This window comes from Orcinus orca, chromosome 15, assembly GCF_937001465.1.
Source record: "Orcinus orca chromosome 15, mOrcOrc1.1, whole genome shotgun sequence".
NCBI lineage: Eukaryota > Metazoa > Chordata > Mammalia > Artiodactyla > Delphinidae > Orcinus > Orcinus orca.
In genome coordinates this window covers 20,404,067-20,429,641 of record NC_064573.1, presented here as the reverse complement: position 1 = coordinate 20,429,641, position 25,575 = coordinate 20,404,067, and the positions used below count along the sequence as shown (strand labels likewise).

Genomic DNA, 25,575 nt, shown 5'->3' with positions numbered 1-25,575 from the left:
GAAAGATCTTGAAAACCAAGTTTTAAACTGATGGAGCTTTTATGAAGAAGTCATAAAGGCCTGGAATCAAAGATTTATAATGGGAGCCCTCATGAACCCAACTCTATGAGGCAAATGACATCAATATCTCACTTAATCTAAAGCTCATGGGCTTCCCTCGTGGCGCAGTGGTTGAGAGTCCGCCTGCCGATGCAGGGGACACGGGTTCGTGCCCCGTCCGCGACGATCCCACATGCCGCAGAGCGGCTGGGCCCATGAGCCATGGCCGCTGAGCCTGCGCGTCCGGAGCCTGTGCTCCGCAACCGGAGAGGCCACAACAGTGAGAGGCCCGCTTGCCGGAAAAAAAAAAAAAAAAAAAAAATTAAAGCTCAGCAGAATCCAGAGTCATTATTTTCTAATTTGGAGCATGACATCTTCCTAGGTGGAAAGAAAATAGGAAGAGCAAAAATTTGAAAAATTCCAATTTACATGGTTTTAAAAAATATTCATACAGTGTTACTGCCGGGTACGACTCAAACTAAGTTTGTCAGAAATGGTGAACTGTTAAATTTAAGTTAAGCTAATAAAATCCATGAGATCCCCAACGGCCTCCATTGTACACTTTCACATAAAAGGTTAATTTATTCCAATCGATTAATTTATTAAGAACAGAAAGGGCATATTGAGATACTACTGTAACATGACTTTTTAAATTGTAAGTAAAACTATGACACAGAAAGTTCTAACCTTTCATTACTTGCCTCATTCCTTTGTAATAAATGAAAAAATTACTTCAGGGAAACCTTATTTCTTTCATTTATAATCAGAATCTTTTAACAGAAAGTGCTGTGTAAAAACTTGATGGTTACCCGCCCCTGAGATTCAAGTTACATCGGTAGCACTTAATTTTTTTCCCCAACAATATTGAATTAGCAATAATTTGTTTAAATTTAGGTGACTATCTTTTCAAAAAAAAAAAAAACCCAATGATTCTTAGGTAACTTGTCAAAAGATAGTGTTTCAATTTTGAGGCAAGTGCTGGGTTATTATATTCATTTATGCAAACAAGTTAATTTATCTTTCACATTGAATATTATGTCTAAAAAGTTTGTATCAATAGTTTGGAAGTCCACACCAAAAATATCCCAAATGATATGGTAGATTATTAATTTAGGCAACATTTTATTTTATGTTTCAGTGGGATAATGATATTATAAGCAATTACACTGTGTCAGATAGTTGCTGAGATAGTTGCTTTGTCTGTATTTTTTCTAATTCTGACAGTAACTACATATGATAAATATTATTATTTCCATTTTATAGGTAAAGGCACTGAGGTACAAAAGGCCTAAAGATTTTGCTCAAGGGGTATAGAAAGCTAATATGGGTTGTTGAAGAAACTCGTTCAAATTTAGATCTAGGAAAACATCCAAATTCATTGCTTTCTGCTACTTTTTAAATTATTTATAAATAAAGCTATATGCTGATATATACTTTTTAGAATTTGGTAGCTTGTAATAGTAAATATGACATAAATCAGAATATTTCTAATTGATTAATCACTGAGGGTTTAAAGAAAGCTATTTAAAGGGTCATTAGTCATTCTTGCTTACATAAGCAGATTATCATTCTATTTTCACCTGAATATTGTCTACCATGTGGTACAGTTGCAGCACAGGAAAAATTTATCGTAGGACTTTATGACACTCTTTCCAACCCTGTGGCTGCTTTTAAATGGGATTCATACACCCTTGACAGGTTGAAAATTAAATGTGCTTTATGGATAGCTTCTTAAAAGGAACGGAAAGTATGAGTGATTGGTGTCAAATAGTTTGTCTTTCACAGCATCAAATAAATTGTATTTTCTCAGCCTTCTCTGACTCTTGTCATACTGGAATTCTTATCGTTCAAAGCGGCATGCTTCCTGCCTTCCCCACTTTCTACTCAATACCATAGCTTAATTATATTTTTCCACTGAGATATAATTCCCATACCATGAATTTACCCTTTCAAAGTGCACAATTCAGTGGTTTTTAGCATATTCACAAGGTTGTGCCACCATCGCCACTATCTAGCTTTAGAATATTTTCATCACCCCAAAGGGAAACCCTCTGCCCATTAGCAGTCTTTCCCCATTCACTTCTCCCCACATCCACTGGCAAACACTAATCTACTTTCTGTCTCAGTAGATTTGCCTATTCTGGATATGTCATAGAAGTAGAATTGTACAATACGTGGCCTTTTGTGTCTGGCTCCTTTCACTTAGTATATCATTTTCAAGGTACATGAATTTTGTAGCCTGTATCAATACTTCATTCCTTTTTATGACTGGGTGGTATTCTATTGTATGTATATATCACACTTGTTTATCCATTCATCAGTTGATGGCTTTGGGGCTTTCCCACTTTTGGTGATTCTGAATAACGTTGCTGTGAATATTCCTATGTAAGTTTCCATGGGAACATTGGTTTCATTTATCTTGGGTAGATAATTCGATCTTTCCTCTCCTTTTTCATTGCTTTTTTCCCCCAGCTTCAGGAATGCCCAGAACAATAGGAACTCTTTGAATTCTTAACCGAGCTTGATAAGCCATGGCTGTCACATCTCCCTAAACATGATCTTCATTTGCCTGTCTTTTCCCAGAGCCACCCATTGGCCAGATGCACCCCCCACATGGCAGCGTCACTCCTCAGAAGAACAGCAACCTGCTTGTGATTATTGTGGTCACCGTTGGCGTCATCACAGTGCTGGTGGTGGTGATCGTGGCCGTGATTTGCACCCGGCGTTCTTCAGCCCAGCAGAGAAAGTAGGTACAGCTAGTTCCCAAGAGATAAGAAGTCACTGCTTGACCTGACGACCATCTTTTTGAGTTAGATTTTTGACGGCTCTCTTCCTGTGTGCTTCCAGAATTCACTACGTGTTCCTTATCTTCTCTCCAGAGCTGGGCAAAATCTTGCCTTTGTCCATTCCAGGCCCATAACTTAAGAGGGTGAGGGCTAGGCTTGCAGAATTAATAGTAGAATCCACCTGAACACTCACTCTGCATTTCTGTTTGATTTTACTTCTTGAGACCAGATTCTTCCTTTCAAATGAGAGCAGGTATTCCTTAAGTAACACTTAGAGAGTGGACTTCACCATGTCCCTACTTATGGCTCTCTCTCTGCAATTATGTATAAAACATTGGAGATGTGTATTCCTCTAAAAGTATTTACGTATCATGGGCTTCCCTGGTGGCGCAGTGGTTGAGAGTCCTCCTGCCGATGCAGGGGACGTGGGGTCGTGCTCCGGTCCGGGGAAGATCCCACATGCCACGGAGCGGCTGGGCCCGTGAGCCATGGCCGCTGAGCCTGCGCATCCGGAGCCTGTGCTCCGCAACGGGAGAGGCCACAGCAGTGAGAGGCCCGCGTACCGCAAAAAAAAAAAAAAAAAAGTATTTACGTATCCCTTTTGGCAAGAAGGCCTGAAGGCATTTAATCAATGCTTGCTGCATGAATGACAGTATAGACTACCAAACTCAACGTAATTATAATACTATGGAATGTTTAGTTTAGAGGGAGTAGTTAGGATAGACGAGAGATTCCAGAAATTCAAAATGGTTCATATTTCCTGGCTACGGTGGATTTTCAGAAATTAAAAATTTTGAGGGGTTTAAAAATATTTTCATATCGTGCAGCTCTAGGTTATAGCACATGCAGAGAAAGATATATCAAAGTACAAAGTCTGGAATGGAAAAGGGGTTTTAACTGAGCTTATCCCCTCCCAACAATACCCCATAAACAGCATATTAACCTTGTATCAGCTAGTTGTGGGAATCAGCAATAACCTTCTGGTTATTTTCTGCCTCTCTAGCACTTTTCAAATCCAACATGATATGTCTTTTTCATCTGTGCTATTCTCACTGGATTGGCTACAATAGGCTCTTTCCTTAATTTTTGTTTGTTTTTGGCCAGAGGCATGGTGTTCTGCAAGTCTGAGGCATGGGCCCATAGGTGGCTGGTTTGACAACTGTATACCATGCACATTGCTGGAGAAAGATTCTCTAGCAAATAATTTTCCCTCTTCCCCTGGTAATACCTCAGCCTTTCTCTCTTTTTAAAAATGCTGTGATCCTATTTGTTGATTTCTAGCGTATCTTCCAACATTTTGAAGTAAGGTATTTAGTAACAGGATACAGGAAGATGTACATACTGAAGAAAGTAACATAGGTATAGATGTAGTCTTTGCATTTCATTTATTTAGATGACAGGTCAAATTTTATATCCAGCTGCATTCATTTGACTGGACTGTCTTGAAGCTGATGATAGCTGGTATGCTGGTCCATTGTTTCCGAACAGGGAACCAGACAGAATGAGATTAACAAGGTGGGTCTCCTGTGTAAGCGTCTGGAAAGTCATAATCGCCCACTGAGCTTCTAGAGTGCTGGGCACTTGGTAAGACTCTGGGGGAAAATCACTGTGATTAAGTCATTGAACAATCTCTTGGTCCGGCAATCCCAGGAAAGGGCCCTTGTAAACAAAGAATGGTGACAAATCAAAGCTGCAGGTCTCTGAGGCAGAGCTGAGAAAGATTCACAGAAATGGAAGCACGGAGGACAGCAATTTCTGGTCTTATTTCATGACAGTTTTAAAAACATGGATGCGTTCACAAAACGAATCGAAATAACTAAACCATCTGTAGTGAGGTGTTTTGTTTTGTTTTGATCATTTTCCTCATTGTTAGAAGAATGTTTGAGGGTTATATTGACTTGATGAACTGAACTCCTGGACCTGTGTTGTTTCTCCACAGAGAAAATGCTAGTCTTCTCCATGTGCAAAAGTGGGATGTGGTGCTATTTTGGGAAACTCTCAAATTGTCCTAAATCCCACCCTAAGTACTTTGTTAGAAGCTTGAAGGTTTTATATAGAAAGAGTAGAAGCTGAACCCTGGGTGTCACTTGTTTTTAAAATTAGGGAATGGGGCTTCCCTGGTGGTGCAGTGGTTGGGAGTCCGCCTGCCGATGCAGGGGACACGGATTCGTGCCCTGGTCTGGGAAGATCCCACATGCCGCGGAGCGGCTGGGCCCGTGAGCCATGGCCGCTGAGCCTGCGTGTCCGGAGCCTGTGCTCCGCAACGGGAGAGGCCATAACAGTGAGAGGCCCGCGTAGCACAAAAAAAATAAATAAATAAAATAAAATTAGGGAATGATTGAAAGAATAAATCACTCCATGAATGTCTGAAAACTCAAAGAAAGTGAATCTATAGCTCATATGCTACTGCCGCTTGGGTTTTTCCTCACCCCACTCCCAAAGTCTCTTAATATTTACTTGGCATATTTTCACAATTTAGCTTCATATATTTTTCTTCAGTAACAGGCCCAATGGCATTCATCCTGATCTCTTTGTTTGTATATGTTAACAGAGAAAAAGGAAAAAAGAAAATCTCTCCTTTAAGATATTTCTGAGTTTTAGTTTAGCTTTTCTTGATTTCATTGAGAGGTCCTCCTCCCCCCACAGCACCACCACTGCACTTGTAGAACAAACTAAATAATGCAGATGAAAGCAAAATCAGTTCTAATTTGAAACAGAAATAATGTCCATTACAGGGCTCTCAGAAATGGGAGTTTAATGTAATTAATAAGGTGAAGTAGGAGATATCCCTGTGCTTCTTCAATATCTCTTTATTTAGGACGGCTGGAGAGTGTAAATTGTCTATGTGTTTTACTGGGGGACTTGAATTACATCCACATGGATTTGAAACATTTTTGTGTACTATCAGTAATACTTCGTTCAAGTTAGTGTCTACGCGTTTTATTCTGTGATTTATGTAATGAGGTAATGAGCTAGCTTATCTGATTGACTCACATTCTAGTTGGTAAGATTTTCTTTTTGTTATAAAATAACTAACAGAAGTTAGAACCCAAGTTCTAGTTCTGATTCTACCACTTCTTTAATTAAATTAATAGTATTTAATTACACCTAAGGGAAGACCTAGTCTCTGAATACCGGTTTCCTCAAATAAGAAATGGGACTAAATGCTTTTCTGTCAACCCTCACCACTAAAATTCTCCATGGACTACTGCTAAATTACAAAATCACATGGTAGCATTTAGCTTCAAATTCACATGAAATAAAAATAACTGCATTTCTTTTTAACTATTAATTAAAACATTTTGAAGAGACTTCCCTTACACATTCTGAATTAGTGAGATTATAGTAGAATATCATAATATTGAAAATTCGTGTTTTAATAAAGCTTAAATTGATGGGGGATTTTGGTGCTTTTTAACAGAGTAATAATATTTTCCTGGCCAAAATGTAGAATGTGTATTTTGATAAGTTAGAAGGTATCTACAGATACTAAAGAAAAAAATATTTGACATTGAGACTATCCTGGAAATTCTGGACACATGGTTATCACATGAACACATGGGTAGATGGTCAACAACTTGTCCGAATACATTAAATTTAAATGTGTAAATGAAATTCAAGGTTTACATGGTAAAATCACCAGTTAACTAAGCCTCCTCTTTGATTTGACGTGGACACAGCAAGTTTTAAATATCCACACACATTCACATCTTAACAAAAATAATCATCTTCAGTACTGAGTGAGGATCAAATGTTTCAATGCAAATGAAATCTATTGTACTTTACTATAGGTCACTTTCACTATTTTCAAAATTTTAACATTCCATTGGTTTTCAGTATTCACCACACAAGGATTTTAACTGACAACCACTTAAGACATCAATATATCTTAGTTCCATCTCGGAAAAGGCAGGTTCATTTGAGTATCTAGGACATATTTTCTCTGGCTTTCCAATACAAGTTTTTTGTTTCGTTTTTAGTAGCAGTCAGTAGAGTAAAAATAATCAGTATAGATAATTAGGAGGCTGGAAAGCTTTGGGAAAGATTTGGATGGAGGAAAATTTTAAAAAAATAATGACACGTTTTTATCATTCAATTCAAGTGATTTCTATGTGCTTGGTGTGTGATCTACAAAGTAACAAATCTGATGAATGTTAACTCTTGAGCTAAAAACCTTTCTGCAGTTTCCCACTGACTTACTGATAGTTTAAATGTATCTGTTATGATTTGGTCCCCTCTACTTTTTCAGCTTTCCTCCCTGCCATGCCCCAGTGCATGCTCTCTGCTCCAACAATGCAGAAGCCATGCCTTTTTTCATTCGTTTATTAAACTCCCACTGTCTCACTGATCTTTGCATTTCTAGTCCTTAGCATACTTCTTGACACATTTACTATTCCATAAATGTTCACTGAATAAACAAGTGGATACATGTTGTAAAACAATGGGTGATGTTATAGAAAGGAAGTAAAGAGAGTTTGCTCCAGTATTGCTGGAGGAAACCAGCGCACACACAGGGAGCATCTGGCCAGCCCAATAAGACAAACAGTGATCAATGCAAGGTGAATGGTATAGAGAGAGACCAGGGAAATGGTTTAACTATTCTAAGATTACACAGACCTAAAGTGGTCAGGAAGGTTTCCTAAAGAAAACAGGCTTGAAGGGAATCTTAAATGGTAAGTAGTTTGTAAGTAAAGAGTACTGTGAAGGCGTTGTGGGCAGAAGCAAGATCAGATAGGTGGATGGATGGATAGATAGATAGATACAGAGATACAGAGATAGATAGATAGATAGATAAAACTAACAAACAAAACCCACCAGAATTTGATTATACTCTGGAAGCTTTGCCATAGTATGAGAAAGAGCAAAGAGAGCCGTGGAAGCTTCCTTGCTTTGCCTTTATTCAAGAATGCATGGGTGGGAAGAGACACTCCTATCCTGCAGCTATTTTTGGAAGCCAAAAGATTACTGGTACCTGTAAGAAAAGGTGTGTGTGTGGGAGGGATAAACGTGACATATTCTACATCGAATAGAAGAAACTAGCTTTATAATAAAAACAAACAAACAAAACCAAATCATTCACTTAAGACAGTGCTTCTCAAAATTTCTGTGCATCAGATTCCTCTCAAGGGCTGTTAAAACACAGATTGCTGGGCCTCATGACCCCCTTCCCCAGTTTCTGATGGGGTGGGGCCTGAGAATGCGCATTTGTAACAGGTTCCCAGGTAATGCCGATGCTACCAGTCCAAGGACCATACTTTAGGGAACATTGCACGGGGTTCACCTACATAAAAATTTTGAAGATTCCAAATGGTGAGATAAAGGAACTGCGGACCAAAATGGACAGCAGTGATTATGTCAAGGAACCAGCAGATGGGCAAAAGGTTGGGGTAACAGCTGTTCCTACAGGTTTTAGGACAAATTTCACACAATTTAGTTATGAGCAAATGTCAGTGTTATTACAACCCTGCTATATGGACCACTGGGCTACTACCAGCAGGGGAAGGAGGCCTCTCCAAGGCCAAAGCTTTTTCTCTTGATAAGAGACATTATACGAAGCAGAAGTGGTTAGATGGTCTTTCATAGAATATATACAGAAAGGAAATAAAGTCTGCTAGAGATCTTTAGATTTTTTTTTTATTTGTATTGGGGTATAGTTGATTTACAATGTTGTGTTAGTATCTGCTGTACAGCAAGGTGAATCAGTTCTACATATATCCAGTCTGTTTTAGATTCTCTTCCCATATAGGTCATTACAGAGTATTGAATTGAGTGTTTGCAAAGCAGAAATAGTGTCACAGATGTAAAAAACAAACTTATGGTTACAAAGGGGGGGGGATAAATTGGGATTGACATATACACACTACTATATATAAAATAGACAACTAATAAGGACCTACTGTATAGCACAGAGAACTCTACTCAATACTCTGTAATGACCTATATGGGAAAAGAATCTAAAAAAATGGGGATATTTAGATTCTTGATGACTGTCAGCTAGGTAGATAAGCAGTTTCTCAGAAGAGGTCTTGATCTGATTAAAATCCATCAGAAAAATGCCTATGAATTTCATCAGGAATAATAATTTCTTTCCAGATGGAAGTTGTAAATCATAACATACTAAAAAGCTTCTGCCTCAATCAGGTTTAGAACTTTTTTTTTAATACAATACACCTGGGGATGCTTGTTACTGAGGTCATGGGGACTGGTGAATGAATGAATGAATAAGGCATGAATGTAAGCAAGGGAAACCAGAATTCATCATTTCCTTCTAGTTTCACAAATTATTTGACAAACTTCTTTACCATAAGCTGTTTAAATATTGAGTTCTCATGGACGTTCTGACGATCTTGTCCTGGATTTGGGAACTGCTGTGTCTCTGTATGCAGTCATATAGGCACCAGGGTTTAAGTTATTTAGCATTTTGATCTGTTAGAAAGAAAGATAATGGGGTGAAATCTCCAAGTTTGAAGATGACATTAAGTTCTTCTAAGTGACCAGAGATGGATTACATAAAGAGCGACAGGCTCATTTCCTGTGGGCAGGTGAAGTGTAAGGAAATGAATTCAGGGAATAAATGGTTAGCAAGAGGGTTATTATCTTAAACACAAGAAAATGATCTAGGGGTTAATGATCTAGGGGTTATTACCATTGTCTAGAGTCAGTGTGAGCCTGCTGCCAGGAATTCAGCGAAGTGCATGTACTTGTTGAGAAAATAGTAGAGCAGAAAACCCGGCATTATTTCTCCACTAAACTACTAAACAGATATGAAGTCTGAGGTTCTTTGTTTCTCTCCTCATCAGTATGCTTCAGGAAAGACAAGAAAAAAGAATGTTAAGAAAAATTCAACAAATCACACTACTGAACATTTATTAATTGCCTAATATGTACAAAGCATCTTATCCAGTAATGGGGACACCAAAGCCATTCTCAGTGGCCTTGCACAGGTTACAGAGTCTCCACTGAGAGTAGTTTATTTGAACCATTTAGCTAACATGAAAGCAGTTATCCTCATAAAGCATTCATTGCAAGTGAGGAAAGTGAGAAAGAGGTACTTCTCTGGGCTTCTACCAAAGGTTAGATTTTAACTGTCTAAATTCTGCCTTATGAAGACACATTATTGTTTTAAAAGAAGCAGAAGCTGCAAGTGGAGATTTTAAAAATTATAAAACTGTAGAGCAGAGGTTGAAAACCATTTCTGAAAAGGGCCCAATAGTAAATATTTTCGGCTTTGTGGGCCAGGTGGTCTTTGTTGCAACTCCTCAACAATGCAACGTGAAAACGAATGAGCTTGGCAAGATTCCAGTAAAACTTTCTTTACAGAACTTGTCATTGGAGGCCCCAGCCCCATGGAGCTGCCTGAGCAGAGCGGCTGTAGGCAGTGCTGTGTGGGCAGAACCTGGTGTTGACGGGAACCATTTTCATCGTCTTGCTGGTGACCGTAGTCCTTATGGCATTTTTTTTTTTTTTTTTGGAGCAAATGGATCACTATTTCTCACAAGCACTTTACATTAACTTGGATTCTTTCTAAACTTTTATCCAAAACAGTGTAACAAAATAGTAGGTAAGCGTTCATACCCAAAAACCCCTTCCATCCCACCTTTTACAAACTGCAATCCCTTATGGCATTTTGTGTCTACAAGCCCATTCGGCACCAGTGACAGCAGAGCAAGCAAGTCCTCCACGAGCATTTGGGAACAGAATAAGTTCTGTTACACATGGGTTAGTGGAGAAGTTGGAATCAGAACTTTAGTGCTTGGAAATCATCTTTGGTCTGGACAGTTGGTAAATGCTGAATGATTTAGAAAAAAACATCTAGCCATTATCTTATCCTAACCCTGTAATGCAAGTATTTGGCCACGGAGTCTGCTTCTCAGTGTTTCTTTTTATATTTGTATTTGTGGCTGTACTTGTTAAAAGTAAGACCTGAAGCTCCAAGGTTCAGTGTAAAGATGGAGTGCTCATGAGAAAGAAAACGTAACTTGGTGAGTGGTGTAAAAACCACACTGGAAAGGACTAATCATTAATGGTTCAAAATATTAAGACGAGGCAGACCTAACATGTAGACATTCGCTACTTTGTAATTGATCACAATGGGTTAAGAATCACAAATGTTTTTCATTATCCTAAGTCGGCCTAGATACTCCATTTGCAAAGCAGCATCAGCTGTGGGGGGCGTAGGCCGCCATTCCTCGTGCTGCTCAGAGCTCTGTGCTCAGATGCCCGCACTGAAGTCGGGGTCACACCAGGTAGGCCTTTGGCCATGGGCACCCTCGGGCTGGGAGGCACTGGGGGTGGCTGGGAGGCTCTGGGGGTGACTGGAAGTGTTAGCAGTTGGCCTGGCTGAAAAAGAACTCGTCCCGCTCAAACACGTTGATCTCCTTGTCCTGCGCTTAAGTCTTCCCAGCCCGTGGCCTAGACGTCAGGGCAGCTTTTCCCATCTGGAATCTTTTCAGCCCTGGGTAGGGAGGGTGCAATAGAATTGCATGTTCACCATATAAGGCCGAGTGGCGGGTGGGTGTGTCATTTAATTTCAGCTTTGAAAATGCTGCTTTTCCTTTGCACTGTTAGTGAACTGGATTTTCCCTCCATGGAAAGGATACTTTTGTGCTTACTTTTTGTGTTTATTTTATTTTAAAGGTGCTAGGCTTAACTTTGTTATTAAATTAAAATGCTTGTCTCGCTTGTGCTCCATTCAAGCAAAGCACTGGTATATATATGTGTACTTTTTTTTTTTTTTTTTTTTGCGGTACGCGGGCCTCTCACTGTTGTGGCCTCTCCCGTTGCGGAGCACAGGCTCCGGACGTGCAGGCTCAGCGGCCATGGCTCACGGGCCTAGCCACTCCGCGGCATGTGGGATCTTCCCGGACCGGGGCAGGAACCCGTGTCCCCTGCATCGGCAGGCGGACTTTCAGCCACTGCGCCACCAGGGAAGCCTCTGTATACATTTTTTTTAACAACCCACACTTAATGTGAAATAACTGATGTGGGATACTGTAACTGTTTGACCTAAGGATTTTGATTGTAACCCTAGCATTGCGGCACTGAAACGTTCACTGTTCTGTGCTTTTGAGCAAAATATCAATCAAAACAAAAGTAAAATCTTAAAAAAGAAAACAACAGCAACAACAACCAAAAAAACACACACAAATAAGCAGTGGAGGATTTGGCCTTCAGGCCATAGTTAACTGACCCCTGCTGTAGAGAACGGCCAACAGGAACATCATGCTTTTGACTCAGCATGCGGGGAACATTGGAACCTCACTAGCCCCAAGAGGATACTACTGCTGAAAAATAACTTAACGATTGCTAAATTCTTATTGAGGAAAATAAGAGACATTTGAAGCACACTTCCAACATGACTTCTCTTTTCAAAGGATGGATCTTACTGTGTTTGAATCCAGACACTTAGTGACTCCAAGACGACAGTATTTTATTCTCCTAAGAATGCACTCATGCAGCTTTTTGTCTTCAAACAGCCAGCTTCCCAATTGCACATGAAATTGGACAGCTGAGCTCTAGACTCTCTTCTAAGCCCCAATCTTGGCGGTTGGCACAAATCCTGGCCTTTTTATTTCTATTTGCCCTTTTGAAGCAACTCTGTCATTTATCTCCTAAACAGATGTTGCAGTCGGGTACCTTATGCCTAGCTCCAAAGATTGGCATACGGTTCCATCTAACCCATTGTCACCTTGTGCTCAAATCTACAGCAGGAGAAGCTGGAGTAAGGTGCTCTCTGGCAGGCAGCCGGGGCCCTGGGGATCCAGCACCACATCTCCCGTAACGTGGTGAAGCTCCAGGGGAGACGAGGAAAGGCAGCCAAGACAAGTCTGCCAATTCCTGGATTTCACAAGTTTTCTCCTGGGAGCACTTTTGTTTCCTTCCCTGCTTCTAACTTGAATTGACTGAGAAAAAAAGAGGAAGGGCCATTGAATAAAGGCACTCACATTTGCCTTCTAATTTTGTTCCGTAGGAAACGGGCCACCCACAGTGTTGGCAAAAGGAAGGGCAGCCAGAAAGACCTCCGGCCCCCTGATCTTTGGATCCATCATGAAGAAATGGAGATGAAAAATATTGAGAAGCCATCAGGCACTGACCCTGCAGGAAGGGCCTCCCCCATCCAGAGTTGCCAAGACCTCACGCCAGTCAGTCACAGCCAGTCAGAGACCCATCTGGGGAGCAAAAGCACGTCTCATTCAGGTAACTTCCATCTCTCTGGCATCAGGAAAAACATCCCACTCTGCGCCCCACAAAGGAGCTCTTGACTCCCTCTTTTGTGGATACACCCTTTCCACTAATTTGCACATCATTTACCAACAGTTAAAATAATCTGATGTAAATTTGGTTGATTAACTAGGTTTACTTTCTATTCCATCATCGCGTTGACTGCCTTTTATAACTGTAATGCTTCTTGAAACTTCTAAGAAGTAAGAGGTGATGCCGTTGGGACATACTGAAATGTGAAGGCTAAATGAAATGATGGCTTTTTGTTACAGCTTGAACAAAAGTTTTGTCAAGGCAAACTTTGAAGCTATTTTAGTTCTCTGTGTCTGTGAAAAGTTGATTTTAAATTTGCTGTCAATTCCTTGCTTTAAAAAAATCACTTCAGGGACACCTGAAGTCTGAAAACATCAACTATTCTGTTACTTTGCCCTGATTACGGTGGAGATGAACTGTCATCCCCATGCAATCACATTATATGATCACTAGCCTAGTCTAATGGAGTCTCTGAAGGCTCTGTTGGTGTACAAAGTGATCTGATGGAGAAAAGCCTGCTGTTTAATGATTTGGTGCAGAACAATCCATGTCTAGGAATAACTGAGAAATCCAGAAAGTGGTTGTAAGATATTTCAGTTTATGTGGGTCCTTATAGTTTCAAAATGCTTATGGGGAGTTGAATAATCAACCCAATACTCTCATCAAAAAATCTCTTGGTCTACTCATGATGTTTGTTTATAGAATGAGTAGCTGTTTTAAACCAAATTAAATATTTTAATTGTTTGAATGTGTAACTGGTTGATTAGACTTTCTTGCAGAGTTGTTTAAACAAGGACTTTACCAATTTTCGATCATGAGTTGCGTATTCCTTTTCTAGACCTTAAATAATATTTCAAGCAGTGTCCCTAACTTTTGTCACTTTCAATTATTAAACTATAATCCAGTTCCATTAAAAATTATAATATGAGATCCAGGTGAGAGGCGGGGATACGAAAAAAAGAACGAATCAGAAGGGAAACTAGCGACGGTGGCTGATAGTGGTCTTATCTCAAGCGACTGCGCTGCGCGCTCCCGGAGGGGCGCGCCTGCGCACTGTGCTGGTCTCCATGGCGGGGCCTCGGAGCCAAGACGAGAAAAAATGCTGCTGTGAAGACATAGTTATAGCTTTCACATAACTGAAGCCCCAACCATCATGATTTAGTGCCCCCCAAAGGAAGAACTTCAGTGGAAAAGAGAGGGCATTTCTGGGGATAGTAGAATGCTTGAGACCTGAATTTAAACTCAAGCTCCTTCATGAAGGTATTAAATAATAGAAGAAAATGGAATTGAATATGATACCAGCATGGAACAGTCTGTTGATTCATTAAGAGTCAACCATAATGATTCCGAAGACTCAAAAACCGATTCTCAGCATCTAAGCTGTATGGACTCCAGTGAGCCTTCTTTTGGACAAGATGGTTCCCCTAGAGTTTTACCCATTACTACTGCAGTGGATAATTCACTCACATCACAGAATATACCAGGGCCCCTGACTCAGACGCAGACTCTTTCTGCAGAGCAATTCCACCTAGTGGACCAAAATGGGCAACCTATTCAATATGAGCTTCAGTCATTGGGGGATTCTAATGAGCAAATGATGATTGTTGCCAGCCCATCAGAAAATGGACAGGTGCTGCGTGTAATTCCATCTACCCAGACAGGAACGACACAAGTGATTGTACCTCAGGGGCAGCTTGTGGATGTGAATAGTCCTCAGGATGTCTCTGAAGAGAAACCCAGTGACGGAAACTTACCAACTGTAAGAGTGGATTCTCTAGCAGACAGTAACAGTAGTTACATTCTTCATCCACATGCATCCCTCACATTGCCCAAAAAGACAGTGACCAGAATACTTGAAGAACCCTTTTTGGCTCCACTCCAGCCACTTTCTTCTAACACACCTATATGGGCCTGTCGTCTTAGGAGCTGTGAGAAAATTGGAGATTCATACCGTGGCTACTGTGTAAGTGAGACTGAATTAGAAAGTGTTCTAACATTTCACAAGCAGCAAACACAGAGTGTTTGGGGGACCCGCCAATCTCCAAGCCCAGCCAAGCCAGCTACACGCTTGATGTGGAAATCCCAGTATGTCCCATATGATGGAATCCCATTTGTCAATGCAGGGAGTAGAGCTGTGGTAATGGAGTGTCAGTATGGGCCAAGAAGAAAAGGTTTCCAGTTAAAAAAAATCAGTGAGCAGGAAAGCAGGTCTTGTCAACTCTACAAAGCTACTTGTCCAGCCCGGATTTACATTAAAAAGGTACAGAAATTTCCTGAATATAGAGTTCCTACAGACCCCAAAATTGACAGGAAAATAATCCGAATGGAGCAGGAAAAAGCCTTTAACATGCTAAAGAAGAACTTGGTAGATGCTGGTGGTGTTCTTAGGTGGTATGTACAGTTACCTACTCAGCAAGCTCATCAGTATCACGAATTAGAGACTCCCTGCCTCCCTTTATCACCTTCCCCTTTTCCTATGTCTTCTCTTGAAGAAGAGGAAGCTGCAGTTAGAGATGAGAACTGTACATTACCCTCACGTCTACATCCTCAAGTAGCACATAAAATTCAAGAACTAGTATCACAGGGAATACAACAAGTGTATGCAGTAAGGAAACAGCTAAGAAAATTTGTGGAAAGGGAACTGTTCAAACCTGATGAGATACCTGAAAGACATAATTTATCCTTTTTTCCAACTGTAAATGATATAAAAAATCACATCCATGAGGTACAGAAATCCTTGAGAAATGGAGATAATGTATATAACTCAGAGATTATTCCAGCAACGCTTCAATGGACTACAGGTAGTGGGAATATTCTCAGAGAGACTGTGACAGTTACACTTGCAGAAGGAAATTCACAAGGAGAAGCAATTTCCAGCAAAGTGGAAACAAATCAGACAAGGGGTTCTTTGTCTCCAGAGCCAGCGCACTTGCTCTCCTCACTTTCTTCATTTCAGCCAAAAATATTCACACAACTACAGGGTTTGCAGTTGCAACCAAGATTCACATCTTCTGATGGATCACCAGCTCTGATATCAGTAAATAATCACCCCTCCTCCAGTCCTTCAAGACTTCTGGATTCAGTAGGAAGTGCTGTAATGAATAATAATTCTCTGCTGCTTGGCCAAACTCATTGCCTTCAAACAGATACATGCCTAACCCAAAACAATAGTATTTCCTCTACCATGGGTAACCTTCCAGGACCCGATCAAAATCTGGTTGCAGTGGATCAGCTGGTGGAAGTTGGAGATGTTGAGGATACAGAGAATCTGGAAGGAAATGTTCATCGGATTCTGCTGGGAAATGTTCAGACCATTCCAATACAGATTATAGACAGCCACCCAGCTCTTATTGAAGAAAGTCCAGAAGGTACCATTTCTGTGAACCAAGTTAAGCAAGAACCCAAAGAACCAGCATTATCTATGGAAGCAAAAAAAAAATTGGACTGTAAGAAATTGTCTGCTACATAAATTATTGAAGCTTTTCAGAATTTACAACTCTGGTGACTTCTGATGTCATAAAAAAGAAGGTGAATATTATCAAAGCGCAGCATTGTGATAAGTGGACTGAAGACTGGTTTAATGAGCAGCTTTAATTTAAAACTGACATATTTGTTGCTAACTCCCTATTTTTACCTTAAGAGATATTTTATTCCTCTTATTTTGTATAATTCTTATGGTTTTTGATTATCTGATAAGGCCAGTATTTCAAAAGGTCATCTGAACGTATCCACATATCTAATTCATCCTCTGGAAATTAGATATTAATTTTGGTTCTTAAAAAAGAACAACAACAACAACAACAAAAATTATAATATGAGATTTAAATTAAAGATTCTTTTCCCCTTATGGCCAGTCAGGCTTCTGGTTCTGAGCACTGGGGGGTCACAATTTGTTCTTTTCAAATCTTCCAGCACCTTGGAGGAAAATGGAGTGGTAGGGTGGGACAGCAGGAGGGAGGAGCATATTCTGTTTCAGAAACACCTTTACCCATTCTTCCTACCTATCTGCTGTTTCTGGTTTTGTGTGGGGACGGAGAGGGAAAGTAAAGGAAAAATGGGAGGAGAAAGGCAAGGTGGAAGGGAAGAAAGCACAGTTTGAAGTTCTTCACTCACTTTCTGGGCACATGGGCTGTCCTCATGTGGCATCCAAATTCTCAGTGTCTTATGAAATACAAGTATGAAGTCTTTATGAGACCCTGTGGGATGCCTTCTCTGGCCAATTCCATAACCTGAGATATCAAGTCAGGACTTAACCCTCTCCCACCAGGAGCAGCTCTACCTGTCAGCCTCACTGGTCCTCCTGTGGGTCATCTGCACTTACGTGAATTCCAACAAGAGGGCTCAAGCCTGGTCAACTTTCCAAGTACCCACTTGACCCAGAGGAAGCTCCTGTATCTTTGACAGTTCAAATGATGAGAGAGCTTGTAATCCACACTGTTCCTCTCTCAGCCTTGCTTTCTTCAATTACCTCTTCCTCTCTTCAAATAGACACAGTGTAGACCAGCAAGCCTGCTGCCTGAATAAGCTTCTACCCAGAGAATGAATGAAAGCTTCTTTTGCAGGAACCTCAACAGTCTATAGGTGTTCATTCTTGTAGCTTTGTTCCATACTGGACATCAGGAGGTGAGAAGCACCTCTGCCTCTCACTGGAGGAAATAAAATTGTCTCTCAGCCCTCAGAAGCTTTTGCTAATCATTTCTAGGATTCCTCCTTATTGATTTTTCCCCTTATCATTTATATGCTCAGATGACATTTGGGGTCAGCAAGACAAGTTTTGTTGTCTCTTACTAAGTCTTGAGAAAAGTTTAACTCCAGATAATGGCTGTTTTCTTCAGAATGAGAGGATACTTGTGCCTATTTGTCTTTAATTTGAGGACCTACTTGCCAACTCTATAATAACAGGGAAAGTAGCACTCAAAATCCTGTTTGTTAAACTTGACAATACATGAAGTATTCTCTGTGCTGTTGTGGTTAAAAGGACAAAACTCTGATTGGAAGAATTCATATTGTTAAAATGGCCATACTACCCAACACAATCTACAAATTTAATGCAATCCCTATCAAAATATCCATGACATCTTTCACAGAACTAGAACAAATAATCCTAAAATTTATATGGAACCACAAAAGACCCTGAATTGTCAAAACAATCTTGAGAAAAAGGAACAAAGCTGAAGATATCAGGCTCCCTGACTTCAGACTATACTACAAAGCTACAGCAATCAAAACAGCATGGTACTGGCACAAAAACAGACACATAGGTCAATGCAACAGAATAAAGAGCCCAGAAATAAACCCACACACCTATGGTCAATTAATCTACGACAAAAGAGGCAAGAATATACAATGGAGAAGGGACAGTCTCTTCAATAAATGGTCCTGGGAAAACTTTACAGCTACATGTAAAATAATGAAATTACATTTCCTCGCACCGTGTACAAGAATAAATGCAAAATGGATTAAAGACCTAAATGTAAGACCTGAAACCATAAAACTCCTGGAAGAGAACATAGGCAGAGCACTCTTTTACATAGATGGTAGCAGTATTTTTTTGGACCTGTCTCCTAAGACAAAAGAAATAAAAGCAAAAATCAACAAATGGGACCTAAATAAATTTAAGAGCTTTTGCAGAGAAAAAAAAAATGAACAAACAAATTGACAAAATGAAATGACAACCTACCAAATGAAAGAATATATTTGCAAATAATATTAGCAAACAAGGGGTTAATATCCAAAATATATAAACAGCTCATACAGTTCAATATCAAAAAGACAAACAAACAAAAAAGCAACCCAATCAAAAAATGGGCAGAAGACCTGAATAGACATTTTTCCAAAGAAGACATACAAGTAGCCAATAGGCATACAAAAAGATGCTCAGCATTGCTAATTACTAGAGAAATGCAAATCAAAACCACAATGAGATGTCACCTCACACTTTTCAGAATGGCTATCATCAAAAATTTACAAATAACAAATGTTGACAAGAATGTGAAGAAAAGGGAACTCTTGTACACTGTAGGTGGGAATGTAAGTTGATGCAGCCACTGTGGAAAACAGCATGGAGGTTCCTCAGAAAACTAAAAATAGAACTGCCATGTGATCCAGCAGTTCTACTCCTGGCTATTTATTCAGAAAAAACAAAAACACTGATTTGTAAAGATACATGCACCCAATGTTCATAGCAGCACTATTTACAATAGCCAAGGTATGGAAGCAACCCACATGTCCATCAACAGATGAATGGATACAGATGTGGTATACATATACAATGGAATGTTATTCAGTCATAAAAAAGAACGGAATTCTGCCATTTGCAGCAATGTGGATGGACCTAGAGAATATTATGCTTAGTGAAATGAGTCAGACAGAGAAAGACAAATAGTGTATGATATCGCTCATTTGTGGAATCAAAAAAATAAAACAAATGAATGTATATAGCAAAACAGAAACAGACTCACAGATATAGAAAACAAACTAGTGGTTATCAGTGGGAAGAGGGAAGGGCGGAGGGGCAAAATAGGGGAATGGGATTAAGAGATACAAACTACTATGTATAGAATAGATAAGCAACAAGGATAAATTGTATAGCACAGTGTACTATAGCCATTATTTTGAATAATTTTTAATGTAGTATAATCTATAAAAATACTGAATTACTGTGCTGTACACCTGACACTAATATAATATTGTAAATCAGCTATACTTCATTTAAGGAAAAAAAAGACCAAACTTCATGTTAATGAATCATATGCTCTTTAGTGATATATAGTGTTCAGAATTTCAGTTTTATTTTTCAACAGATTTTTATTAAATTTTTAAATATGCATGTATCACTCTTTCTTATTATTTTTTATGACTCTTTAATATGACATTTTATAGAATTATAATAAATTTGTATAGAGACACCTGGCTGTACTTTTGAAGAATGTAGTTTATTTCCTGTGTTTTTATAATAAGATTTAATGTCTTTGGGGCTTAAGTACAAGTTGCAAAGATTGTGGTAAATTCATACAATTGAATATTATGGAGCTGTTAAAAATTATATTACTGAAAAAACAAAAATTATATTACTGGGGCCTTCCCTGGTGGCGCAGTGGTTGAGAGTCCGCCTGCCGACGCGGGGGACACGGGTTCGTGCCCCGGGCCGGGAGGATCCCGCATGCCACGGAGCGGCTGGGCCCGTGGGCCATGGCCGCTGGGCCTGCGCATCCGGAGCCTGTGCTCCGCAGCGGGAGAGGCCACAGCAGTGAGAGGTCCGCGTACCGAAAAAAAAAAAAAATTATATTACTGACTTATTTATTGACAGAGAAAGGTTTTTATGTTATTTTATAAAAAAGGCTACAAAACAGTATGTATAGTATAATGCCGTTTTTGAAATAAATATATTAATAGATACTCTCTTGCTTTCACATATACATACATATGCAAAAATTATAAATAAAACAATAATGGTTCTTTCTGGGTAATGAGGTTATGGTAAATTTTATTAATGTTTGTACAATGAGAACATATTGATTGGGTAACAAAAAAACCTAGATATTATTATTTAAAACATCAATGAAATGAAAAAGGCATTGGCGTTCCTGGCTAGAAATGAAGTGTTGCATCATTAATACTCAAGAGTATTGTTGTTCTTTTAGGTCAAGACACAGAAGAAGCAGGGAGCTCCATGTCTACCCTGGAGAGGTCATTGGCTGCACGCCGAGCCACCCGGGCCAAGCTCATGATTCCTATGGATGCCCAGTCCAGCAATCCTGGTGAGTAACAGTTGGTACCACCATGGAGCAGTCAGGTGCTTTCTGTTGGTATCTTTTCTCTATCAATTAGCAAAACCTAATTAAGTTTTCCCTGAACTTTCTGGGCAAATGGACATAATGAAGAAGTAGTAAAATTATATCATTTATATTTGGAAGTTAGAACTTTCACTCTGTTATTGTTGTATTTGTTGTGTGCAATCAGATGATCTGTCTATTGGCAATCACTTGATACATATTTAAGAAAGTATAAGAAATATGAATTGATATAAAAAGAGTTGGAATTTTTGTCATTATTCATCTTATTCTAATGACCACCTTCATGGATTTTCAGACTTAAATAACCTAGCACCCTTGAAACAAATATTGAGATAATCACTTACTACCTCCTTCTTGTTAAAGTTTTCTGTCATACTCCCACATTCACTGAAGATATTAGTATCTGGGAATCACTTTCTTTCCAATTACCTCTATGATCAATCTTGGTAATTACAATATCCATGCAGAAAATCCATCTGATGTTAGTTCCTTTATATTCCCTGCAATATGAGCTCTCTCCCACCTCAGTCCATCAATTCCATGTCACACACTAAACCGATAATTGCATCTGCTGCAGAATGTCAGTTTCTATCATCCCTTTCTCTAGCACTGTATTACTTTCTGCCACTTATTTTATTGCCCCCTGGCCAAAAATTTTTCAATCCCACTTGGACCTCCAATCCATTAACTCCACAACCTTCTCATTGTCCCTCATCTTCCTCATGTCTTTACTTCCATCCAAACTCAACTCCCATCCATCATCAGTTATTACCTCCAGTTCCTTGCAAACACCCTCATCTCCCTTGGTTCTTCTTCCCTATCATACTCACCTAAAAAAACTCAACCCTGATTAAGTCAGCTCCTCTACCAACATTGACCATGTACCCTAACAGCTGAATTTATCTGGAGAAAAACACATAACCTGTTTACTGGGTATTTATGACCACACATCCAAGGTGAGCTGTCATCTATTTGGAAATGCCACTCATTTCTCTTAATCATTCATTGTCTCACTTTAAAAGATGAATGTCTTATATCTATTCTTACTTTTCTGACTCCTGATACCTCTCTCCTTTCCCCACTCCCAGCTAATAAGCATGCTTCTTATATCACCAAGAAAAGAGAAGGATTCAAAATGGCATCCTTATCTACCCATCAAACCGAGTTGATCTGTTTCTCCTCCTATGTAAGGCCAGCTCTTTCCCTTGAGGACATCCATTCGTCCCCACTTAGGGACTCTTCTTTAATTATCCCTTCCCTTTTTTGCATCATCAGTTTTCCTTCCTGATAACTGATAACTCCAATAAGCATATAAACATTATCTCATAACTCCTGTGTTAAAGCATCTTCCCTGGAACCACTTGCCCTTGCATCTGAAGCCCATTCCTCCCCTTTCCTGAAAATTTCTTTTAAAAGTTGTCTATACTTACTTTTTCCTCTTTTAGTTTTCCTTATTAGGTTTAATGAATTTCCACAGTCCCTCTCTACTGAAACCATGGTTGCCAAGATTATCAATAATCTCCACATTTTCTTACCAAATGGTCAATTCTCCAATGCTCAGCAAAATTTGACATAGCTTCTCACTATTTTTTCCTGGAATGTGTTCTTCACTTGAAAAGTCAGAGAGTACCCTAGGGCTCAGACTTCAAGCTGCTGTCTTCTATCTACACTAGCTTCTTAGATGTTGTCATCTAATACCAATGTGCCACTTAAATGCTCACGAATCCCAGATTTTATCCCTAGTTTACTCTCTTCCTGAAATCCACATCAATTTCCATATAGAATATTGACTCACCTTCTCCAAATGGCTCTCTAATAGGCAAGCCATGTATGCTCCAAATGGAAATCTTGCCCTTCCATAATTCCCTCTCCCCAACTCCAAACTTGATCCTCCTGTTATTTTTCCCATTCAATACATCCATTTTCTGTTCATCCATTTACGCTTGTTAAAAAACTCTAGTTTCATACTTCTTTATTCTGATTTCCTCACATCCCAAATTCAATCTTTCACCAAAATCCTATAGTTCTTGCTTTCAAAACCTGTCCCAAATCTGACCACTCCTTTCCATCTCCGCTGTTCTGACCTTATCCAAGCCACTACCATCTCTTATAGATTATAGACTATAGCTGTAAACTTGTAACTGTTCTCTTTTCTTTAGCTCTTGACCCTCCAGTAAGTTATCTACACAGCAGCTTTTCAATATATGAATTAGATCATGTTATTCCTCTTGACTTCCCATCACATGTAGAGCAAAATCCAGTGATTTCACCATGTGCTATAAAGCACCAAGTGATCCAGCCTCTGGCATATCCCTCACATCGTCTCCTGCTACTCTTCTCTATAATCTGTTTCAGCCACGTAGCTCTCCTCTTTGTTCCTTGGACAATAACATACATTCCAACTCAGGGACTTTTCAGTTACTGTCCTATTTGCCTGGAATCTCTTTTCGTAGATGTTTACTTGGCTTTTCCCTCATTTTATTCAGGTCTGTATTTAACTGCCACCACCATGAAAGAACGTAGACCTTCCCTGGCCATTGCCTAATATCATCCTTGGTCGCTCTCAACCCTTTTTATTCTGCTTCAGTTTTCTTAATTAATGTGTATAACTATCCTACTTGCTTTATTGTGTTTGTTTGTTTATTATTTGTTCTCTGTATTTTAGCGAGCTCTATGAGGGCAGAGATTTTGCCTGCTTTCATCACTTCATATCCTCAACACCAGAACAAAGGTTGGCACATGGTAGGCACTCACTCAATACAATTTAGACAAATGAACGAACTAATGGTTGTTTCTTTCTACCTACTGTATGTCATGTTTCCTCTGTGTTTCAATATAGCTCTCAGTTTTACTATAATAAATATAAAACCTTACATGGAATTTATAATAAATGCCAACTGTTCAACTCATGGGGTGGATACTATTCTTATGCCTGTTTTACTAATAAGAGTACGGAGGCTTGGGAGTTTAAGTACCTAGCTTGCAGTCGCACAGCAAGTAAGTGGCAGAGCCAGAATTTGGACTCAGAAGGACTGGACTGGCTTCAGAGTTCTGCTCTCTTAATCATTATGCTCCCAGCTGCAGTCCTCTGTGAAGCTATTGTCCTTTTTCTTTCATTCCTTTCACCACATAGAGAGACACTGTACACTTAGCTGCCTCTATTTTTTTTTTCCTTCCAGTTACTTTCCTCTTGTAACTAAGTTCTATCTGTGCCAATTTTCTGTAGCTTTCTTCTTAAAGATCATTGTGTTTCAGAATCCTTGTGGGCCTTTCTCTCCCATATATAACTTCCTTATCTAATAAGTTCCCACATCCCATTGATTATTTTTTTCTTCCACAACATCTTTTGAATCCCTGGCTCTATTCCCATTCCCAAGAGTCCTATTTTTATTCTCCTCTTTATGGCCTCACACCTGAACTGTCAAAACAGTTTTAAAATTAATCTTCCTCTCTGTTGTGTCTTCTAGACTTCTTTGTATCCTGCTTGCCAAATTTCTTCCTAAAACAACTTAAATATGGTATTTCACTCCATAAATTTTCCCAATGGCTCCTCACTGCCTTCTAAGAAAAAATGACAAACCCCTCAGCATACCAGATTTAAGTCTACATTTCTAGTTTCCTATTGCTGTGTTAGACACTTGCCAAGGCAGACTGATCACCAGTCTACAAACTTGCATTGCCCTTTATTTGACTTTCCTTCTGAATACCTTTTTTCCTTTAGGAATGACTCGGTAGCTATCTCTAACAAAGTTCTATGCATCTTTGACCAGAGAGATATTGATGCTTTCATAAATTCTTTCCTCTCTGATTATTCCATCCAGAAATGAGGGCTTCCTTTCTCATGTTTGAATGGCCTTTCTTTTTAACACTTGTGAGGCATTAATTCCACATAGTACTGCCTCATATGCTTAGGTATTCAAGTCCCAATTTTCTCTCCTCTAACAGGTCGTGTATCATGTGATAGGGAGGGGATGTATCTAATTAATCTTCATAGACACACATGGTATAACTCAATACCTAGCACAAAATTGGTACTTGCTAAATATCTGTCAGGACTTCCCTGGTGGTCCCCTGGCTAAGACTCCACACTCCCAATGCAGGGAGCCTGTGTTTGATCCAGGGAACTAGATCCTGAATGCTGCAGCTAAGACCTGGCACAGCCAAATACATAAATAAATAGTGTAAAAAAAAAAAAAGTTAAATAAATAAATAAAGATCTGTCAAATGAATGACTGGATGAATAAATAAATGTATTATAAGAATGCCTTGTGTATACAAATCAATTTTCACCGCAAAGTAAAGGAGCTGTTGCAGTGGAGGATTACTGGACTGAATGTCAATATTATGACATAGTATGAGGGTGTTTCGTGTTTGGTAATTGCGATCATTGTTGCTTTTGTTGTGGTCGTCCATTTGCAATGCTTGGTGTCAGTCTATTTATCTCTTGTAAAAATAAAATACAGTGTGTGTGTGTGAAAAAAAAAAAAGAATGCCTTGTGTTTATAACACTCCAGTGTTTTAGGGCTTTTTTTTTTAGCAGTAATAGATAGAATAAAATAAAATTTCTGGTATACTAAGGGCAGTTAAAGTTGTTTTCATTAGACAAGAAAGGAAGTAATGTGATTAGAAAGAAAGAGGAATGAAATGAAATCTAACAAGCATTGAGAACTTCTAAATATTATTCACTTGCTAACTACCTT

The 25,575-nt window shown here is 39.3% G+C and overlaps 2 protein-coding genes across 2 annotated transcripts in view; both read left to right on the top strand.

The window, feature by feature from the left end:
* The window catches only part of LOC101282051 (netrin receptor DCC), a 158,641-nt gene that overhangs the window by 49,837 nt on the left and 83,229 nt on the right, over positions 1 to 25,575 (top strand). The window contains exons 7-11 of the mRNA XM_049698139.1: positions 2,623 to 2,785; positions 10,954 to 11,071; positions 12,445 to 12,602; positions 12,796 to 13,022; positions 20,723 to 20,839. Of these exons, the coding sequence (XP_049554096.1) occupies positions 2,623 to 2,785; positions 10,954 to 11,071; positions 12,445 to 12,602; positions 12,796 to 13,022; positions 20,723 to 20,839 (783 nt within the window). The remainder of the gene's footprint in view (positions 1 to 2,622; positions 2,786 to 10,953; positions 11,072 to 12,444; positions 12,603 to 12,795; positions 13,023 to 20,722; positions 20,840 to 25,575) is intronic.
* On the top strand, positions 14,017 to 16,863 carry LOC101285508 (calcium-responsive transcription factor). The gene has a single exon (XM_004266109.4). The coding sequence runs from the start codon at positions 14,383 to 14,385 to the stop codon at positions 16,546 to 16,548; it is 2,166 nt and encodes a 721-aa protein (XP_004266157.1). The 5' UTR covers positions 14,017 to 14,382; the 3' UTR covers positions 16,549 to 16,863.